This window comes from Choristoneura fumiferana, chromosome 2 (assembly GCF_025370935.1).
Source record: "Choristoneura fumiferana chromosome 2, NRCan_CFum_1, whole genome shotgun sequence".
In the NCBI taxonomy this organism is placed as follows: domain Eukaryota; kingdom Metazoa; phylum Arthropoda; class Insecta; order Lepidoptera; family Tortricidae; genus Choristoneura; species Choristoneura fumiferana.
Window position 1 is genome coordinate 3413979 of NC_133473.1, and position 15153 is coordinate 3429131.

The 15153-nt window shown below is 36.9% G+C and overlaps 1 protein-coding gene across 1 annotated transcript in view; it reads left to right on the top strand.

Annotated features, from left to right (window-relative positions):
- The first annotated feature begins 7432 nt into the window (after positions 1-7432).
- Positions 7433-15153, top strand: part of LOC141445406 (cholecystokinin receptor-like) — a 45990-nt gene continuing 38269 nt past the window's right edge. The window contains exons 1-2 of the mRNA XM_074111247.1: positions 7433-7516; positions 9307-9421. Coding sequence (XP_073967348.1) covers positions 7448-7516; positions 9307-9421 — 184 coding nt within the window. The 5' untranslated portion in view covers positions 7433-7447. The remainder of the gene's footprint in view (positions 7517-9306; positions 9422-15153) is intronic.

Below are 15153 nucleotides of genomic sequence, written 5' to 3' on the forward strand. Positions count from 1 at the left end.
TACGTCCCATAGACGTAAAGTGGGGGCGATCTTTTTTTTCTCGTCCAAACTTGTAGTGTGGGGTATCGTTGCGTAGGTCTTTTAACACCATTACGGGGTTGCAATATATTCCACTTTAAAGTGCTAATTTTCATAGTCATGGAGCGCAAATTGTTTTCTAATAAATTAATATCCTGTTATTTCAAAGGAGCGATTATTGTTAATATCGTACATCCTACTAGGATTTTTGGAAATTACTTTGGAGATTTAATGAAATACCTACCTTTCTACACGAGGCTTTACCTTAAGTTTATCTTTATAAATGTAGGCGCAAAAAATTGTACCTAATTGTAGTTATAAAAATCACACAAAACATTCAACGCTATCATAATCACCTACCTTACCCTAGAATACGGGAGTAGTACGGGAATTCATCGAAGAATTAAAGTGCATTTGTTTTCTAACTGCCATGCTGTAATTTTTTATTGATAAATTAATTTTAATAAATAAATAAATAACCAGTTTATCACACTTTAGCGATTTGCGGGCGAGTTGAAAGCGAGGGAGTGCGTAGACGCCCTATTAACTACTATTGTACGAGAGTTTACAATACGCGTTTTTGGTGCTACAGGTACGCAGCTAACTCGCTGCGCGCTCGCAGCGACATCGTTGCGCGCTCGCGGCGATATCGTTGCGCGCTCGCGGCGAAATCGTTACGCGCTTGCCTCACTTTCACCTCGCCCGTAAATCGCCAGTGTGATAAGGCTCTAAATAAGGCCAAATAAATTATTTCATGAACCTAATGAGATGCAAACTGCCAAAAAAAAGTTCAAAGACGAAAATAGGTAGGTAATAAGTATAATAAGTATAAGTATCTACAAGTACATTTTTATGTAGGTATGTTCTCTTTATCGCAGCTTAGAGATATAATTCAAATAAGCGAAGGCCAACGCGAAAAGGATAATCAGTAAGAACATAGCGCCTGAACAAATGAAATAGCAATCAATCTTTGCAGAGCAACGTTGCTACTAAGTTTACCTCAGGCACAATGATCTAATCGAAACCTTGCTTATCAGAACCGAGATCGCTAAGTGATTATCCTAATGCGAAGAGAATTATGGGCGCGCCAAGCTGTTCAGCGAACTGCCCACGCCGGGTAATATAAAACCCATTTGATACGCTCGCTTTGCACAAAAGCACCTTGATGTGCGCACGAAAACGTGGTCACGGGATCTTGGTACATTTTATTGAGAAATACCGTAAACTGCTTCAACTTTGCCTTCTGGCCCCAACATTGCCTGATTCGATTTAGAGTCGATAACTTAGCATTCTTATAGGTTTTAAACTTTTATCTACACGGGAATTATTATTATGGGGGGATAAAAGTTTAAAAACCTAGAAGGGTGCTAGTTATCTACTCCAAATTGAATCAGGCAATGTTGGGGCCAGATGGCAAAGTTGAAGCAGTTCACGGTGAAATATTTTTTTAACACAGTTTTTTTTTTGCTGACCGTACTTGCATTGTGATCCAACTACACCTACCAAAGTTCAAGTGTATTCGACCACTGAAAGTGGGTCAAGTGAACTTATGTACTTATTTACAAGATTTGAGCCAACAACAACCACAAATAACCTAACAACAACAAGTTGGAAATACCCTACATTTTCACTTCGAAGTTCAATATCTCGAAAACGGCTGAACCGATTTTGATAAAACATGTCTAAGAACCATCCTGCAAACCTGCTTTTAAATAAATAAAAAAAGCATTTAAATCGGTTCACCCGTTTAAGAAGCCTTCTTGTTCTGAGAGGAGGCCTCTGCCCAGCAGTGGGACGTATATAGGCTGGGATGGATGGACCCGTTTAAGAATCTTAAACAGACAGGCACACACACACACAAATAGCGATCAAACTTATAACACCCCTTTTTTTGCGTCGGGGGTTAACAACACAAACGTTTAGTGTGAACGTGCCTTTTTTTGTTAACTGTACTTTTTGATGATTATACTTGCATTGTCATCTAACTAACGTATGCATACCAAAATTCAAATCAAATCATAGAAGTGGTTCAAAATGAACTTGCAAGATTTGACCCAACCAAATCTTGTAAATATCTACGGCAGGGTTTCTCTAACTTATGGCTCCACGTACCCCTGTTAAAGTTTCTAGACGACAGCGAACCCCTACAACAAACAAACAACGCCAATTAGTGTCTTAAATATTGAAATTCCCCCATTAAACTATCTAGACATTTACGTTTCTGTATTGAAATACATTAGTCTTAGTTCGTATTACTTACAATTATAGATAAGCAAATTGTATAAAAACCTTGAATGTACCAAATCTGGCAGCTGAAGTTTGTTTACATTTAGTTATAGTAGATTGTTGCACCAAGCAGAAAATTATTTATTATTGCACCGAGTGCCGATTTGGAGCCCGAGCGTCAGCGAGGGCTTTAAAAAGCACGAGGGCAATATAAATTACTTAATGCGAGGTGCATAATCCTTTCCTTTCAACTATTACAGGAATAGTAGTAGTTTCGAATTTCGGAGTAGGCCCTCAGGCGACCAACTTGCATGTTTGCGTCCCTATTAAAAAAATAGAGAATAAACTAGACTACATTATTACCCAACTAAAATCTAATCAGAAAATCATTTCTTTCATGCGTCCAAAAGTCCAAAACTTTTCTAATGCAATACAATCATTATTTTTGTTTAACAGTTATAATAGTACATTGTGTCTTGAGGGCGGAAATAAGGAATTACTAACGAGAGTCTATTAGAAATTCGTAGTCGAAGACGGGGGGTGGCAACCAAGGTAGCCTGGGGGCCTACCACGCTCTCTTAATACGATTCAGTTTAGGCTCTGAACTGAACTGCATCGCTATTTCGTACCACGACGTTACTTTTGCGATTCAGTTCAAGCACGGTTCAGCGATAGCGATACAGTGCCCTTAGTGTAAGTTTTCGGTCACAAAATACGTCTCGATCGCGTTCGCGTTAAAATCTCAATTTATATGGAAACACGAACAGCGCCTCTAGCGGAACGTTTGCGATGTTCGTAATTCCATACAAATTGAGAATATAACGCGAACGCGATCGAGATGTATTTTGTAACCGAAAACTTACACTAAGGGCACAAACATTTTCATTCACTCACTTCAAGCGGTTTTCGTACCATGACGCTTAACTTGAGTGGGAATTGAATCGCTTCAGTGTCAAATTTAGCGATTCAGTATAAGTTATTCATTCTGACAATTCTTTTGGAATTTTAAGTGTTTTACTTGGAATATTTTTAAATTTCAAGAACTTTTAAACTTTTATTCAAGTTTTATAACTTTTCATAGGTACTCACGACATTGTGCTTCTCAACTCCTCATTGATAAAACTAATTTTTCAGTGAGAAAAGAGACTCGTGGATTAGTGACAGCGTACAACATTTTATTTGTAATCAACACCGGTTGCTAAGAACACGGAATGACATAGAGTTATGGTTTTCCAAAATAAAGAGGTTTTAGTATACAATATTTTGGTTTGCATATAGCGGCATCCCTTTCGCGAATTAGCGCTTCAGTTTCGGACCAGAGAAAATATCGGTCTTTCATTCACTTGTAAACCATTGAGTCTTAGCTCTGACAAATAAACGTCGTGGTATCAATTTCGGCGATTCAGTTTAGGTGCCTAAATTGAACTGCTTTGCGTTTGGATCGTTTATGAAAAGATCATGGTAGGTATGTTATGACACTGTTTACGAGCAAGTGTGATGAAAAATATTTTCCATAAAATTTGATACAATTTTAGCACGAAACAGTTTAGACTCAAGTAGCTGCTATTGCAAGCAACGTAAAGGAAATCGGTGCCCTTAGTGTAAGTTTTCGGTTACAAAATACGTCTCGATCGCGCTTGCGTTCAAACCTCAATTTGTATGCAAACACGAACAGCGCCTCTAGCGGAACGTTTGGGATGTTCGTGTTTCCATACAAATTGAGGTTTTAACGCGAACGCGATCGAGACGTATTTTGTACCGAAAACTTACACTAAGGGCACGGGAGAATTTTACGACAAAGTCCTTCTAAAGTACCTAACATTACTAGATTCGTCTAACTCTAACATAATTACGGCAAATGTCGGAAAACTATGTAACGCTTAATCCTTAGGCCCTGTTCACATTCTTCCTGTAAAACCGAACCAGTAGCGATACATTGCGGGGTCACAATCCAAACGAGTTACATAAGATCGATCGAGTACCGCAGTGTCATGCTACTGGAACAGTTTTACTGGAATAATGTGAACAGGGCCTTAGACTTTATGATGTAATAGTTCAAAAGTGGGCCGTAGTTTTTCTTTGAACGTGTGAAATATTAGGGTACGGACATGTACAAATTATGTTATAAACCTGAGCCAAAGTCGATATTTGAAAATAAATCTAGCTATCGCGTGACGCAAGCAATAATTCTTTTTTTCTGTCTTTTCTTTATAACTCTTTCATGGTCTACCTCGAACGAATTAGTTACTCTTGATTGTTTAGTTATGAAACAATTAGGAAGTAGGTAAGAATTTACCATAAAACTCATTTTTCTGAAACGAACTTTTCTAAAGCTTGTCTTAGAAGGATCTCAAAAAGTTTACTTGTCAATTACCGTCATTGTCCCTAAAATGCATTTTCTCATATATTAGCGCAAATTTTCTGATAGTATTATGTATTTTATTATTTAAATTGGGGTTTTGTACCGCGTACCTTGATTTTAGAGAAGCTCGATATCGTCTCGTGATCATGGCGCACGCAACTGTAACAAAGCCAGAATCAAATCATAAAATTAGTAATGATGTCTAAAACATTGTTTGGTTTGCTCTTTTTTTCATATTATGCACCGTATTTGTACTGCATATGTTTATGAATAAACGTGAAAAAGATTAGGTAGTATAAATTTGGGAAAATGCACTAACCTACATAGTCATCATCATCATCATGTCAGCCGAAAGACGTCCACTGCTGGACATAGGCCTCCCCCAAGGCTCTCCACTCAGACCGGTCTTGTGCTTTCCGCATCCACCGCGATCCCGCGATCTTAACCAAGTCGTCGCTCCATGTTGTTGGAGGCCTACCGACAGCTCGTCTCAGCCCGTCTCGTACCTACATAGTGTACCTACATTTCAAAAAAGTGAAAATTATGAGAAAATCGGTTCGGCGAACAAAATCCCTTTTAATTTACCTTTTTACACTATTCGAGTGTATATTTTGCATGGGTCTAACGTTTGTATCCTCTCACGATTACAGTAGCGATCAGAAGTATTTTGACAAATGAAAATCTTTTTTCATTTTGATTAATACTGTAATTATGTAAGAATAATTTAGAAATACATAAACTGAGCCTATGCTTCTTGCTTTTGCACTTATCATTACTACAAAAAAAACAAGAAAAACTTTAATTATTCAGTTCAGGCGCTCAAATATATTTTGACATTTACAATCTATTGACCTTGCCGAGCTGATGATTTGTTAAAATGAACTATTTGCTTAATACTTCGTAGCAAAGCCACTGGCCTTCCTTACTGCAGCACATCGAGCTGGCATAGAGTCGACTAACTTCTGTATGCGTTCATAAGGTATGTTCGCCCACTGAAAAAAGCCTCTTTGTTAGAGTAATTTCTGCATCTTACTCTGCGATCTAGCTCTTCCACAATTGTTCAATGGGATTTAGATCTGCACTTTGACTCGGCCATTCAAAAACCTTTACCTTTTACGCTTTAAGAATGCCTGGATATGTTTGGATTTATGTTTGGGGTCATTATCGTGCTGAAAAACACAGCGAGGTGGCGTATTTTCTTTAGCATAAGGTAGCATGTGTGTATTGGGTATTTTTTCGTACACAAATCGGTCTATTATCCATCAATTCTTACGAGGAGGCCGACTCCATGGCGAGAAAAGCATCCCCAAACCATCACATTTCTACCACCATGCTTGACTGTGGGTACTTGGTAACGTACATCGTGTCGATTATGTGTGGACGTCGCACGTACTTGATGCCATCCAACGACATTAAATTAAACTTACTCTCGTCACTCCATAAATTTTTTGACCAATCAGTAACTTGTCCACGACTTGTGACGAATTTCGAACGCTAATCTCGCCTTCTTATTCTTGCCCGAATTATGTGGCTTTTTAGACGGGCGTTGGCCATATTATAATCCTTGCTCTCTCAGGCGTCGTTTAACAGTGGAAACATGAATATTTATGTTAATTTTTTTAATTCGCCTTTGATCGCCTCTGCAGATTTTCGCGGATTTTCTGCGGGCAGTTTTTGATTACCCGATCAGTTGTTGAAGTAGTTTTTCGAGACGACCAAGCGGTCCAAGTGTCCTTAACAAGCCTAGAAGCCTAGGCTTGTTAAGGACAATTGTTTCGAGCCTTAAACAACTTATTCCAAACACTAAAAAGCTACCAAGATACTCTAAAAGTTCGTGAAACTTCAGCTTGCGACTTGCCCTTTTTGAGTGTAGCTGCAACAGCTGTTTTATATCGTTTGAATATTCTTTGTGTTTCGGCATGTTACAAGCAGTCTACTGATATTTATTTATGAAATATTTGTGACATGCACGCTTGCTTGTCTCAATATAAAATGGAAATAATATACCTACTTGTCAAAATATTTTGAACCAGTGAAATGTAAAATTTTGGGGCCAGTGTTTTAATATTACTACATAAAGAAATTGAACTTTTTACTTAGTTCGAGAAGGTTTTAAGCCATTAATTATTTTAGCAACAAATAAGTAGGAATAACTAATAGGATAACATAATGTCAAAACTTTTGTTGGAGTCAAATGTTTTGATCGCTACGTAATACCATAAGGACGGACAACTCGCAAAAACTTAAATCAAATTAAAGTCAACATTTTACAGTCAAATTTTGTTTTCATAAAAAATAACTAAGCATTCTCTTTTTACTGTGTGTTAAAAACAGAATTATTCAGATTTTAGTAACAAAAGAAAAACGCCATACAAATGTAAGAAATCGCGGTTACCTATTGTTTACCGAGATATATTCTTTACAGGTTTCTCGCGATGTTTTTTGTGCGAGCCTTCAACGGAAAAGTTTTGTGTGTAAATAGTATTTATCTAATAAACTAGCATTAAACTTTATGAAATAAAGTATGAAAGTTTATGTATTCATTTTAGTTATCTTCGAGTCATATTAAGTTTACTCACTCGAGGAAGAAATAAGAACGTAAACCTGACATATTGCTTTTCTTTTTCAGGTACCGCAATATGACGAAGCAAATTTCACCTCAATGCTGAACATTAGTTTACTTTTACGTTCCCAGGGACTTAGCTACAAGCGTCCGCAACACTCACGGACACTGTGCGTAATGCAACTGTTGCGCGCAACGTTAAGCAACGCGGTACGAATGGCGCTTCATACTGCCACCATATTTCCTCATTTTTTCTGCTGTCCGTGTCGGGGAATTGCATGGTGATCGCAACACTGGCCAGTAATAAACGAATGAGGACAGTAACTAATGTCTATCTACTAAATTTGGTAAGTAATTAACATTCAACTAAACACTGATCTAAAGTAACAAACGAGACGAGACATACTTCGTCTTTTCTGAATACGTTATTAATAGTATTTTCACTCCTTTCTGTCTTATGACATAATTTATCTCGTCTAGTTGGCTTTGATTTATTTGTGTCGTAAGTATTGCTTTGTAGAATTCGTCATCGACCTCGATAGCAAAAGTATGTATGTAAATCCTAACTAATGTATGAAAAACCTATTAACAAAAAAATTAAACCGCCGAAAAAACTGAATCAACAATTAATAAGCCTTTTTTAGTTAACCTTATCTAGGTACTAGTTTGAAGTCGGTGCCTCAGCACGAGCAAGGAGGAGTGATAGAAGCCTCTGTGTATGGGACATACGGTTCAGAACATGGCAGGCACTATAAAAGGGTCGGCTAGCCTAGGTCGCTTTTATTTTTACACAATCAGAGTCCGAATCGCACTTGGCCGCTTTTTTCTTTACGTGGGACATAAACGCTATGCAGTATCGAACTTAATTCAGGCTCTCAAGATTGTAAGTACTAGTTCACTTTTGAGTTTATTTTGCTTTGCATTCGACTTTGGGGAGGCACTATCTTGCTTCCAGATTCTTGCATTATAAATACGTTAGTATAATATTCGACATTAAGTATTAAGTGTTATAGTTGTTACCAAAAGTTGTTTTATCCACTATCACAGAGCCTAAAGTTTCATTAGCTTACTCATGTACTCGTATTTTATAGTTTTAAAACCGTCTCAAAGGAGGCTTCTATGTTCGACTTTATGTATTTTTATCTATGTTCACCGATAGCTCCGTTAGTTGAGATATTAATTATAATATTTTTCACCTATGATGAGTTCTGTGACATTTCGAGTTTGAAAGTTTTAGAGATGTACCATTTATCGAGTGAAATATCGATTTTTCTTACGAGTTATTAGCGCCTGTTTTTTGAAAAAGTTTGCATTATATTAAAAACCAGTTTTTCCGCCCATCGGGACACCGTTTCCTTGTTCTCCTGCTCAATATAATCCTCAAACGAATTACCAACTCCCTACTCTAGGAATTCAAAACAGTCTTTTAGACCGTTTCGGCATTTTTGCCAAAAAATAACAACAAACTAACGAGAAACAGTAAAAAATACAATGCAAAGAAATGCAATGAAGACTCAACTCGTATACAAGGCAGACTCTCAGCGGCAGAAATCTAGCAAGTTTTGTTAAAAATGTAAAATATCTAAATGTTCATTGTTATTGAATAATGCACCGCGGCAATTGCCGAATTTGCCGATAATGTTGTGTCACGTCACTACTCTGTTCCGTTTCACACATTGCGTCATTTAGAAAAAATAAATATTTTTCTATCGTATTCGATATATTTAATATATATATCGTATTTAATGGACATTGATATGGCTATAATATTTAAAATGTACAGTTTTAAATTTTCATGATTATTTTGCTTCAAACTAGAAATTATTTTTAAAAAATATTTTGCGAACATAGTATGCGTAATTCGGAAAATTTTCAAGTGTCACAGAACTCATCATAGGTGAAAAATACAATAATAAATCAGGTAAGGTCAGTTTTAAGTAAAAAAATAAAATATTGTGGATCGATTTTTAAATTAATTTTTTTTCTAATGAACATACTTCCGAGACCACCCATTATCACCAGGTCACTATCCATCAGGATCAAGTGATAATGGGATGCTAGGAAAATTGTGGGCATCAAATTTTATAAGCATAAAACAAGAACTATTTTTATATTGTTTTTTTTTTTTTGTCAACAGGCAATCTCGGACTTTCTGCTGGGGGTGTTTTGCTTGCCCTTCACTCTGGTCGGTCAGATATATCGGAGGTTCCTTTTTGGAGCCGCTCTCTGCAAACTGATTCCTTTCCTGCAAGGTAAGTTTATTTTGTACAATGTCAAAGATATCTTTACACTTTACTACCTTATCGTTGTCACCTCATGTTTGAACTTTTGTATAAAATTGTCAGAAGGTATACCGTGACAAGACACTAAAGTGTAAAGATAAATTTAAACTTGACTGTACAGCGCACGAGTTAAGACGAGTAAACACTGGAATTTTAAAGTAACGTTTTCTGCAACAAAACTGATATATTGGTAAAAGAATCCATACTAATATTATAAATGCGAAAGTGTGTGTGTTTGTATGTTTGTCCGTCTTTCACATCGAAACGGAGCGACGGATCAACGTGATTTTTGGTAGATAGTTTATGGGCCAGAGAGTTACATAGGCTACTTTTTATCCCGGAAAAATGCACAGTTCCCAACGGAACAGCGCGCGATAACCGAATTCCACGCGGGCGAAGCCGCGGGCAAAAGCTAGTAGAGAGATATCTCTCCGGGCGGATGTTACGCCCGGGGACCGAAGTCCGAAGGAAGAGCGTCGGAAATTGATATGCGTCCGCGTTGAGAAACTTTGAAAGCGCGATGTAGGATTCGGTCGGAGTTTCTGTATTTGATTATTAGATGGCGCTAGGAGTCACTACAACATCATTGAATTTATTGAAGCAATAGCCTTAACCCGTGGCTTCGCCCGCATTAAAAATAGCTTAATGCCGTCTTAACTGAACTGTTGTATATTATGCCCGTGCAATTTGAACTACACAACGATAACCACTGGAAGTGGTATTGTCACTCGTCTAGTATCGAAACGGCTGTCGCCAAATACATAAATACGCCGATTGTCTTATATTGCACTTTTATTTTAGTAAAAACTAGCTTAAAACAACAGACCTAACAATTGAAAACGTACCTTCGAAGGTTATAAATAAAGTTTACTTTAGCCAAGTACAGAAAAAATTTACGACGTTTGATAAGCTAGATATGATGTTATGTAATTTGGCGAGCAAGTTCAGCTACTCGATAATAGAGGGCTTTATATTCCGTACAAGGAATATTAACCTTAATTAACTACAAATCACCTACAAACTAAGGTTGATATTTGTGTCCACGGATCCGTGTTTGTGTCATTTTTGATGGACAAGAGCGTATAGTCATTGTTTTGAAAATAGTGCGTAGCACATTAAATGATGAATTAGATTATCTATATCGATAAATATTTAATCATTTGATAAAATAAGACTTGGGAGTCCTTTGACACAGTAAAATTAACGTGTTAGTTAGAATTTTAGATAAGTGAATTTTATATTACATTATTGCCGAGGCGGAAAAGGCAATCCGTATCCGTGGAATATTTATTGACGGGCAGTTCGTGGATTCGTATTTACGAATCCGCGAATAACCATTTCCGCTGAGGCATAAAACTACACATTATAGTGCTTTTCTCCAATAATGCGAGGAAATTATTAAATTAAATTATTTGGCACGGTTATAAAATTTAAAAGTTTTTGGCATTAAACTTTCCCGCGGTACTTGTTTTTTTTTAAAGTACACGACACGGGTTATAATGCCTTTTCATAACAAATAATAATTTAATTTAAAATAAAATCGTGATATACGTGATAATCGTGAAATAGCGCTAAGGAAACAACTGAATAAAATAAGGGCTACCCGCCAATACAGGGGGCTACTAAAAAATTTGAAAATCGAAGTTCGTATGGTACCGTCCCTCTCACTCTCGTATTAAATAATATTAGCGTCAGGAAAACGATATGAGCTTCGATTTTCGAATTTTGTAGTAGCCCCCTGATTGACAATTTTCGAGTCGTCTAGCTGTCTTAGAACTGTATTTAGTTCAGAATTCGAATAGTCTTACTGCCAGATTGTTCCAAAATGCTAAAGAAATGTTTACTTAAATTATTGCAAAACAATTTGATATAAATGTATAATATAAAAAAAACAGTTTCATGAAGCGTGGCCAATTTTTATGAGGTAAAATTAGGTTATAGCTAAGTTTTAAGAATATAAATAAAACGTTAGCTGACTTGAAACCTCTTTAGTTTGAAATGACGTACCTACTAACTTTTTAAAACAGATTAGAAGATTTTTAAGAAAAATTCGTAACAAAACGGACACATCCATACAATTATTATAAAATATTATATTTTGGGGACACATCCGGAGACCCTGTTTTTCCAGCTCGGAATCATGAACTAACTCTACCTTCCAAATTTTATTGAAATCGGAGAGATAAACTCAGGGTACAGCGGCAGATAGAAATGCCCATATTGCTTATCTGGTTTAAATTATTTTTAACTTTTTACATAGTTCTTTTTATTTACAAGTAATAAAGATTTATTTTCTTTTTTTTGCAAATTTTACTACAGCGTAGTCGTACGCGTAGCAGCGTTTTTCAGCTCACATAGCATTATCAGTCACTAGCTCTGCTACCATCTAGCACCAAAGTACTCGTCAAGACGAATCCAACGAGCCCAAACTCGATGTGTTTGTGTCGTTCTATTACTGAACTCTTATGGTCACCTTCTAGCTTCATCATCAGACCCTAGTTACCATCTAGAACTAGAGTAATTGTCAAGATTAATCAACCTATCCCACTCGATGGGCTTGTGTCGTTTCATTACATAGTTCTTGTGGCCACCTTCCAGCTTCATCATCAGATCAGGTCCATGTTATAAAAATATTGCATTGTCATCCGATTTACACGTGGATGCAAAACTTCAGCTCAATCGGAAACCGGCAAGTGGATCAAATTTAACTTGCAAGTTTGTGGTAAAAAAATATTTTTTAATACAAGCTTTTATTTGCCGACTGCTTTTTATCGACTTAACTAGCATTTCCATTCAAACTACATTTGCATACCAAATTTCAAGTCGATGCCATTAACTGTTGAAGAGTTCCGTCCTGCGGAGACGATCCTGGCCGGACTACCAGGATGACACTAACAGATTATTGTAATCTCACGCAATTTACAATACAATACAATACAATACAAAGACTTTTTATTGTACACCAGACATAGTAAGCGATACAGAAAACAGATACACAACACACAAGTATTCCAAATTTCAAGTCGATCTGACTGCTGAAAAATGGTCCAATTTAAGTTTCAAGATTTGACTGCAGACAGACAGACAGACAGACAAGGGGATAGGTGAAACTAAATAAAAGCTTGTAAAAAAATATAAACATTACCAAATAAACCCGGCCAAGTGTGAGACGAACGCGCACCGATATTAATGTCTCATTATCATTCGAGTTTGAGTTTGTATGTTTTAAACGTTTTGGAAATACCCACGAGTATTTAGAACGAAAGCAATACGTGTGTTGTTGTTTGTTGTTTGTTGACCACCCCTTACTTTTCGTTTTATCTTTGTAACGGTTTAACACAAAAACCTCACACTCGGCATCATAAATAGAGGAAAATATACTGAATATCAACAAATAATAACAGCCGGTCAAGCATGTTTGGTCTTAGAGTAAACATTTGAAATTTATAAATGAAATTATAACAATAAGCAGCGGCGGCCTTAGGGGGTGGCGAACAGGGCAATCGCCCTTTAATTTTAATTTTAATTTTGTTTTGTTTGTTGGTGGTGACGGTAACGAAAATACACATTATCCGTAAATTTTAATCGTCTATATGTTATGGTTTTCTACACAGACCTAGAGAAACGACAGTACGAGTATTAGGGTTGTATTTGTGCCTCTGGGAACGGAACCACAAAACGATAAAATTCTTAAAACCTGCCAAGAACATGTTAGATCATGCTCAATACACCTATCATATGATCCAATTTTCATGAGTATACCTCTTGTAGTTTTTGAGTAAAATGCCTGCGACAGGACGAACGAACAAGACGAAACGATATGACATTTGACATTTGACATTTTCACTACGGAATTAAAGTAATCCCACAAAAAAATTTCATGTTAAATGTTGCCAAGACGAGACCATGTAGCTCTCACTGTCAAAAGTAATAAGATCTCTTGTAGAGCCAAGTTTCTAACCCTACGTGCCCAGCTCTAAATCTATAAGCCCTAACTTTACACTAAAGTTGCGACGAAATACTACAGCAGTAGCTCGTAGCGAGTAGTTCGTAGCGCGTAGCAGCGTTTTCCCGCTATTAATCTCGTAGGCGTGCAAACCGTGGACTAAACTGGCGAGTCGGCCGCACGAACCTTTTGCAATTCGTCATATGGGCTTGAACTTAAAAATCAATTCAATCTTTTAAATCTTTCCGTGCGGAAATGTAGATTTTTAAGTGCAATCCCATATGCGTGCGTGCGTGTGCGTGCGCGTGTGTGCATGCGCGAGTGTATATGTGTGTGTGTTGTGTTCACTTAATTCAAAATTCAAAAATTCTAATCATTTATTCAGTAAATAGGCCACAATGGGCAATTTTACGCGTCATTTTTTAAACTACCAGCGCTTTCGGAAAGACCATCATTGCCAAGAAGAATGCGCCACAAAAAACTTGGCAGAAAGTCATTTTTTCATAATAATATAATTACAAATAAAATACTTAAAAACTATAGTATACAATTAAAGAAAAAAAAATACAAAATAATTATAATACAGGGATGTATGGGGGTCCCTTAGTTACAATACTAAACACTAACTATATCTAAACTATATCTACGTTCAGTGTAAGTGTAGAATGCTTCCACCGTCATAAATTTTAAAATAATAATAAAATGATTTAGTTCTGAAATATACATTTCAGGTCAAGTAACCATTAAGCTTTTGGATTTCGAAGGCAAGTTCACGTCTGCCGCCCCCAAAGTTATCTCACACGCACTCATGTCATGCTCTGAAAGCAGAACATGACATGAATGGTAAAACTCCGCCTAAGTTAAGACAGTATCGCTTCGGTTCCTCATAAATAGGCTTTTTTAGCCACAATGTTACAGTTATCTTACAGTCAGAAATTTGTAAAGGGTAAATATTTAGTTCCTTATTAACAAAATTATACAGTCTAGCCGATTGATAACCATATTGTCTCCTAGCAAACTTGGAATGGAGGGCCATGGAACAACATCCTTCCTCCTACGGGTAACAGCAGGTGGCTCATACTTTAGGGTCTTATGTAATTTTACAATAATACCTACTAAGATGGATAGTAAGTCACTTTCTCCTCCATACAACTCAGAGGTAGGTAATCTATATGGTTTAGAAAACGTAACTTTGAGGAGACACCTCTGCGCTCTTTCAACCTCTAAGAATTTTGATTTACTAGCCCCACCCCAAGTTGGGATGCAGTAGGTCATAATGGACTGGGCTAATGCGGTATATACCTACTTGTTTAAGTAGGTTTGTGGAGGTGACGTGTTTTAATATTTTAAAGATCCATACCAGCTTTCTAATCCTCCCATTTAGATATTCAATGTGGTTATGCCAAGAGAGACGTTGGTCCAGGATCAACTCAAGATATTTGGTTGTGGAGACCTTTTTCACTATATAACAGTTACAACTACTAGTGTCGTAGTCACATTTATGAATTTTTAGCTTCAGGTCCACCGGCGGCTGCGTATTATCGTACTTCGAGAAACACATGTAGTTGGTCTTGTTACTATTAAGTGTAGGTAGGTTATTTTAAGCCAGGTAGCTATTTTATGTAGACCTATCTCAGCTTTTTTCATATACTGCTTCCCAAGTGCTATCCACGAAAACCACCACTGTGTCGTCAGCATACGAAAACACACACATTGAACATTTTTTTAATTACACGACCCTCATCAGAGACAGCAC